Consider the following 7,988-nt stretch of genomic DNA (forward strand, 5'->3'; position numbering starts at 1 on the left):
TATACCCAGGATACCTCTTTAAAAGGATACTCCAGTGGAAAACATTTTTTTTTTTTAAATCACCTGGTGCCAGAAAGTTAAGCAGATTTGTAAATGACTTCTATTAAAAAAAATCTTTATCCTTCCAGTACTTTTTAGCAGCTGTATGCTACAGAGGAAATTCTTTTCTTTTTGAATTTCTTTTTTCTCTTGTCAACAGTGCTCTCTGCTTACACCTCTGTCCGTGTCAGGAACTGTCCAGAGCAGGAGGAAATCCCCATAGCAAACCTCTCCTGCTCCGGACAGTTCCCGACACGGACAGAGGTGTCAGCAGAGAGAACTGTGGTCAAGAAAAAAAAGAAATTCAAAAAGAAAATAATTTCCTCAGTAGCATACAGCTGCTAAAAAGTACTGGAAGAGTAAAGATTTTTTTAATAGAAGTAATTTACAAATCTGTTTAACTTTCTGGCTTCAGTTGATTTTAAAAAAAATTTTTCCACCAGAGTACCCCTTTAATTTGCGGTAAGCCGGGAACTGTCTTTGCTTCCATATTTTAGAGCAGATGCAATAGATAAGAATATGTATATAATCGGCGATCTTCACCTTCATCCCCAAGACCATTATAGTACCGTATATTAAAGGGGCACTTTTAGACCAGCAAGTTATTACCGGTCTACAGGATATATGGATTAGTAGGGGGGTGTGACTGTCTGGACCCCTACCAATCCCAAGAATAACGAAAAGTTGCAGCCCTGAGCGGGGCCGTTCTTTCTTTTTTAATATAATGTGATTTATGATGTCACGGCCAAGAACTAATTGCAGAATAATCGGGCGTAAGCACATAAAGTTTTGTTTATTTTTCTTATAGTGATAAGCAAGCTCCGGCCATTCCTGACACTGTCTTCAATGCTGTTGGAAGTTCCCTCATCACAATTGTAAATTTCAGCAAAAATCAACTGATGGAGGTCCCTGCACGGTAAAGTAAAATGGGGAGGCGATTTATCAAAATTGTAAAAAAAAGTTAAAACAGTCTTTGTTGCCAGTAGCAACCAAGTACAGTGCTGCTTTAAATGGGTACTCCCAGGAAGTTTTACAGCCTTGTAAATTACTTGTACCAGCTGTTTAAGATTAGTGTTGAGCAGGAATATTCGTAATGCAAATTTTTATGGCGAATATCGTCACTTTGCGAGTTCGCAAATATTTAGAATATAGTGCTATATATTCGTAATGACGAATATCCATTTTTTTTTTTATTTTTTTTTTTTTCACATGCTAATTTTATATGCAAATTTTCGCATGGGCAAAAAAAAAAGTGAATGAACATAGCGAATATGCGAATTTCGCTAACATAGGACGAATAATCATCAATATATTCCCGAAATATCGCGAATTCGAATATGGCCCCCTACTGCTCATCACTACTTAAGATATGAAAGCTGTGCGGTTAATGTAAGTCCCAAAGACACTTTTGATAAATCTGCCCCTGTGGTTAAGGAGTTACATTCTGAACCTAGCAAGGTAACAAGGATAGACTTATGTCCTGGGATTTTATTTATTTATTAATTTTTTGTGTAATTAGTTTTTTATTTTAGTATTTTTTATTTTTTTTTATGTTTTAAAAGCCATACAAGGACTTGTGTTTTTACAGGCCCAGTTGTGCTTTGTCATTACGCCTTTCATTTTACTGTAAAATGTACCACAAAACGACAAATAAATTATGGGACAAAATAGAAAAATGCATTTCTGCAAATTATTGGGTGTGTTAGAATGTGCATTAAAAATTCTATTTATTCTGTGGGCAAATACGATATTAATACAATACCCATGGTCACATGCTTTTCTATTATTGTACTGCTTTTTATTTTTAATTTTTTGCCTCCTGGGACACATACCAGTCCTGCAGTGTCCAGTGGTCATTGACACATCATGGACACCATGAGTGATTGACAGGGCTGCAGGCAAGTCCAGAGCTCCTGTGCTTGTGGCCCTCTTTGATTAAGAGCAGAGTGTGGGAGGGGGAGGAGTCTTCACAGTGAGGAGGAGAGGGACACGCCCCCATGCCTCTGCATGGACAGAAACCTCACTGAGCAAATGAGTACCAGTAAATAAAAGCAATTCTGAGAGTAATATAGGTCGTAGACACGTACAAATTAGATGAACATGATCAAGATGAGGTACTGAGCAACATAAGTTTCCTGGGGGGGGGGGGCGGCGATCTGACAGGTACGCTTTAACCCCTTAATGACCAAGGACATATATTTACGTCCTTGGCCGGCTCCCGCGATATCTGGTAGGTCCCGGCATGTATCTGAAGCCGGGACCCGGGGCTAATAGCGCGCAGCAGTGATCGCGGTGCCGCGCGCTTTTAACCCTTTAGACGCAGCGTTCAAAGTTTAACGCCTCATCTAAAACGACAGTGGAAGCTGCCCGGCTGCTCAGTGGGGCTGATCGGAACCACCACAGTGAAAATGCGGTGTCCTGATCAGCTGGGACACGAGCGGAGGACCTCTTACCTTCCTCCGGCGTGTCCCTTCGGCGATTGATTGCTACAAGCCTGAGATGCCGATAACACTGATCAATGCAAAGCTATGGCTTTGCAGTGAACAGGGTATAAGATCAGTGTGTGCAGTGTTATAGGTCCCTATGGGAGCTATAACACTGCGCAAAAAAAAAAATAATAAATGTAATTTAACCCTTTCCCTAATAAAAGTTTGAATCACCCCACTTTTCCCATAAAAAAACCAAAAACATGTAAATAAATATAAACATATGTGGTATCGCCGCGTGTGTAAATGTCCGAACTATAAAAATATATCATTAATTAAACCGCACGGTCAATGGCGTAAGCGCAAAAAAATTAAAAAGTCCAAAATAACGTATTTTTGGTCACTTTATATCATGAAAAAAATGAATAAAAAGCGATCAAAAAGTCCGATCAATACAAAAATGGTACCGATAAAAACTTCAGATCACGGCGCAAAAAATTTGTAAAATAAAAAAGTTATAGGGGTCAGAATAGGACAATTTTAAACGTGTATAATATTCTGCATGTAGTTGATTTTTTACAGAAGTACGATAAAATCAAACCTATACAAGTAGGGTATCATTTTAATCGTATGGACCTACAGAATAAAGATAAGATAATTTGTCATTTTTACCGAAAAATGTACTGCGTAGAAACGGAAGCCCCCAAAAGTTACAAAATTGTGTTTTTTCTTCAATTTCGTCGCACAATGATTTTATTTTTTTTCCCCATTTCGCCATAGATTTTTGGGTAAAATTACTTATGTCACTGCAAAGTAGAATTGGTGGTGCAAAAAATAAGCCATTATATGGATTTTTAGGTGCAAAATTGAAAGGGTTATGATTTTTTTAAAATGTGAGGAGGAAAAAAACGAAAGTGCAAAAACGGAAAAACCCGTGGTCCTTAAGGGGTTAAAGGGGTACTCCGCTGCTCAGCATTTAGAACAAACGCTGGAGCCGGTGACGGGAGCTCGTGACGTCATAGCTCCGCCCCCTCATGTTGTCACATCCCACCCCCTCAATGCAAGTCTATGGGAGGGCGCGTGACGGCTGTCACGCCCCCTCCCATAGACTTGCATTGAGGGGATGGGATGTGACATGAGTGGGCGGGGCTATGATGTCACGAGTTGGCGGCTCCAGTGTTCGGAACAGTTTGTTCTAAACGCTGAGCAGCAGAGTATCCCTTTAACAAATCCAGTATTAGTGCTCTGAAATGTTACAGCCTTTTACTTTTTATTTTTATTTTATTTTTTTTGATTTTTTTCTAATGCTTTATAATTATTTATTCTCCAATTTTTAGTTGAGTAAATTCCTGTGCTTGTTAAGCATCTTTCCAGGGATTTCCTAGAAGCTTCCGTCCCCGGCTTTTTATTTGCCGCCTCTTATAGATGAATGGCGTTCATAAACTGCAGCTATATTGCAAGAACCGGTAAAATATGGAGAACAGAATCCAAATGATATTCTAAGATCTCTACGAGCGCTGGGGGACGCCAGGGATAATTTCCCAGCACTTTCAGAGTCAAGAGCCAGCCTTGTCAAGAGTCCTCGACACGAATGTTACAACCTTCCCACTTAGTGTAAAGAGATTCCAGTGTGTTCTCCTGGGGGTCTTCAACCAGCGGGGGGAAGGTTTTATAGGTCGCGCTCGTAAAAGCATTTTATTTCCATATTCAATTTTCTACCCTTTTTTAAGTAAAAAAAATTAAAATAAATTATTATTGGATCTTCAAATACTCAACAAATCTCTAGTTTTTATGTAGAATTCTTTTATAGCATATTTTTTTTCCTACGAGGCGTTGCTTTCCACTGAAATTAATGGAAATGTTTATAGAGCGGAGGAGTCTTCATGGGGAACTTGTGGGCTGTCATGCGAGCGATCGTTTTTTCTTGTGTATAAATAGGTGCGGAGTATGAGAGCAACATTGAAAGGGAGGAAGTGGCTGCGTATCTCTGTGACTAGGTGACAACAGCGATTGTCTCCATAGTCTGTCAAATGGCGCCCGAGACGCCCACTGTGCAAGGGACTGCAGAGTGACCCAATTTATTCATTTATTTTTTTTAGATTAATATTTTTTTTTTATTTAACAAATATTCAAACATACACACAAAAAATTTTAATTATACAACATTTTGGTATTTATAGATTATAAATCTTGCTATTTCTCAATGTTGCACCCCACCCATACCTATTGCGCTCCAACGGCTGTCCAGTCATGCTGGGAGTTGTACTTTTGTAACAGCTGAAGGCACCCTGGTTGGGAAACGCTGATCTACGATATGCATGTTTCTGTTGTTTGTGTAGGTGATCAATCGCCCCTCTGTTCCCAATGGTGGCTGTAACCGTTACCAATAAGAGGAGGGTTGTGCATAGAGACAGCCAGCGGCTGTCCAGGCATGCTGGGAGTTGTAGTTTTGCAACAGCTGGAGGCACCCTGGTTAGAAAGCACTGGTATGGAGGTTTGAAGGAAAATAATGGTGATCAGTTACCAAACTGTATTGGCCAAGGGGATTATCCAGGAACTGGGAACAACCAACATCTTCTGCTGCACTCTGGACACCCTGATTGGATAACACCGCCATAGGGAATCCAGGCCATAAATCCACCATTGTTCAGCACTGGAAAGGAAATGTAAGGGATAGAGAATCCAGAGATAATCGATAAATATTTACGTTTTATTTACAGACTGGTAGAACTGAAAGATTCAGTGTGCGACGTCAACCTCGGCTTCAACAAGATCCAGACAATTTCGCTAAACCTGTGTATGCTGCAGAAACTAACACACCTGGACATGAGGTAATTAGTAGAATAGAATATATACCAGGGGTACTCCGGTGGAAAACATTTATTTTTTTTTCTTTTAAATCAACTGGTGCCAGAAAGTTGAACAGATTTGTAAATTACTTCTATTAAAAAATCTTTACTGTTCCAGTACTTTTTAGCAGCTGTATACTACCAAGGAAATTATTTTCTTTTTTAAATTTATTTTTTGTCTTGTCCACACTGCTCTCTGCTGACACCTCTGTCCATGTCAGGAACTGTCCAGAGCAGGAGAAAATCCCCATAGCAAACCTATGCTGCTCTGGACAGTTCCTGACACGGACAGAGGTGTCAGCAGAGAGCACTGTGGACAAGACAAAAAAGAAATTCAAAAAGAAAAGAATTTCCTCTGTAGCATACAGCTGCTAAAAAGTACTGGAAGGATTAAGATTTTTTAATAGAAGTAATTTACAAATCTGTTTAACTTTCTGGCACCAGTTGACTTATAAAGACCTGAAAAAAAAAAAATGTTTTCCACCGGAGTACCCCTTTAACCCCTTAAGGACACATGACGTACTGGAACGTCATGTGTCCACTCCCGATCTATAACGCGGGGCCACGGCGTGGCCCCGCGTCATAGCGGTTCGGGCCCGGCCTCTAACAACGGCCGGGACCCGTGGCTAATAGCGCGCGGCATTGATCGCTGTGCCGCGCGCTATTAACCCTTTAGACGCGGCGTTCAAAGTTGAACGCCGCGTCTAAAGTGAAACCGAAAGCATGCCGGCTAGCTCAGTGGGCTGTTCGGGATAGCCGCGGTGAAATCGCGGCATCCCGAACAGCTGACAGGACAGCGGGAGGGCCCCTACCTGCCTCCTCGCTGTCCGATCGCCGAATGACTGCTCAGTGCCTGAGATCCAGGCATGAGCAGTCATGCGGCAGAATAATCGATCACTGGTTTCTTATGAGAAACCAGTGATCAATGTAAAAGATCAGTGTGTGCAGTGTTATAGGTCCCTATGGGACCTATAACACTGCAAAAAAAAAGTGCAAAAAAAAAGTGAATAAACATCATTTAACCCCTTCCCTATTAAAAGTTTGAATCACCCCCCTTTTCCCATAAAAGAAAAAACACAGTGTAAATAAAAATAAAAATAAACATAAATGGTATCGCCGCGTGCGGAAATGTCCGAATTATAAAAATATATCGTTAATTAAATCGCACGGTCAATGGCGTGCGCGCAAAAAAATTCCAAAGTCCAAAATAGTGCATTTTTGGTCACTTTCTATATCATGAAAAAATGAATAAAAAGCGATCAATAAGTCCTATCAATGCAAAAATGATACCGTTAAAAACTTCAGATCACGGCGCAAAAAATGAGCCCTCATACCGCCCCATACACGGAAAAATAAAAAAGTTATAGGGGTCAGAAGATGACAATTTTAAACGTATACATTTTTCTGCATGAAGTTATGATTTTTTCCAGAAGTGCGACAAATTCAAACCTGTATAAGTAGGGTATCATTTTAATCGTATGGACCTACAGAATACATATGAGGTGTCATTTTTACCGAAAAATGTACTACGTAGAAACGGAAGCCCCCAAAAGTTACAAAATGGCGTTTTTTTTTTCAATTTTGTCTCACAATGATTTTTTTTCCCGTTTCACCGTAGATTTTTGGGCACAATGACTGACGTCATTACAAAGTAGAATTGGTGGTGCAAAAAATAAGCCATCATATGGATTTTTAGGTGCAAAATTGAAAGAGTTATGATTTTTTAAAGGCAAGGAGCAAAAAACGAAAATGCAAAAACGGAAAAACCCCCGGTCCTTAAGGGGTTAATATATATTTTTATTCCTTTTGTACAACCAGAACTACAGCCGCCATTCTTGTTCATGTGCTGTGTATGCTGTTCTTTCAGCTGCACTACCAGACACAACCAGTGGCCAAGAGTGGTGCTGTTTGTGCTGGAATAAAAAGGTCCTTCTTTTCCTAAACTTGTGTAAGCCGCTGTCAAGAATGTAACGTCACCAGATGAGGCACCCAAACAGTTAAGCTGAACTTCCATTAAGTAGTGGGGCAGTCTTTGCTACGCTGCTGCATTATTTACTCTACAGCGCTAGTTGTGCAAAGACGACACTTTCTGCAATTAAGATCGCCAGAGAAGGCCACATTTAGCAAGAAAGGAATGCTTTAAAGCAGTTATATAGGCCCCCTCTCCACAGGATAGGGCAGGGTTTCGCAATCAGTGGGACTCCAGCTGTTGCAAAACTACAACTCCCAGCATGCCCGGACAGCCTTCGGCGTCCGGGCATGCAGGGAGTTGTAGTTTTGCAACAGCTGGAGGCACAGCTGGTTGGGAAACACTCTCTAGGGAATGAGTGTTTGATCGCTGTGGTCCGACTGCGGGTACCCCAACCAGCAGTGCATTTCTGCACTAAATTCTGCATGAAAATTCTGCATGAATCACTTCCGTGAAATTCCCGCAGCAGAAATTCTGATATGTGAATAAGACCGCAAAATCCCCACCATGTGAATATGGCTTAAAGGAGATGTCCGGTGCAGATTATTCCTATTCCATCCATCCATTCCATAAAAAAAGAAAATAAAAACTTTCACTTACCTTCCTACATTCCCCCGGAGCTCCGCAACAGTTGATTGGTCGGCCGGGCTGTCTACTTCCTACTTCCTTTAGCCCTGGACGTCACTCGGCGCTTCAACCTATCAC

General features: G+C 40.8%; 1 protein-coding gene across 2 annotated transcripts in view; it reads left to right on the top strand.

Annotated features, from left to right (window-relative positions):
- Window positions 1–7,988, top strand: part of LRRC40 (leucine rich repeat containing 40) — a 40,126-nt gene that overhangs the window by 25,202 nt on the left and 6,936 nt on the right. Inside the window, exons 11-12 of one of the 2 annotated variants that reach the window (XM_056532748.1) lie at window positions 848–955; window positions 5,186–5,296. In XM_056532748.1, coding sequence (XP_056388723.1) covers window positions 848–955; window positions 5,186–5,296 — 219 coding nt within the window. The remainder of the gene's footprint in view (window positions 1–847; window positions 956–5,185; window positions 5,297–7,988) is intronic. The other variant, XM_056532749.1, reaches the window with a different exon arrangement.

Source organism: Hyla sarda, chromosome 7 (assembly GCF_029499605.1).
Source record: "Hyla sarda isolate aHylSar1 chromosome 7, aHylSar1.hap1, whole genome shotgun sequence".
Classification (NCBI taxonomy): domain Eukaryota; kingdom Metazoa; phylum Chordata; class Amphibia; order Anura; family Hylidae; genus Hyla; species Hyla sarda.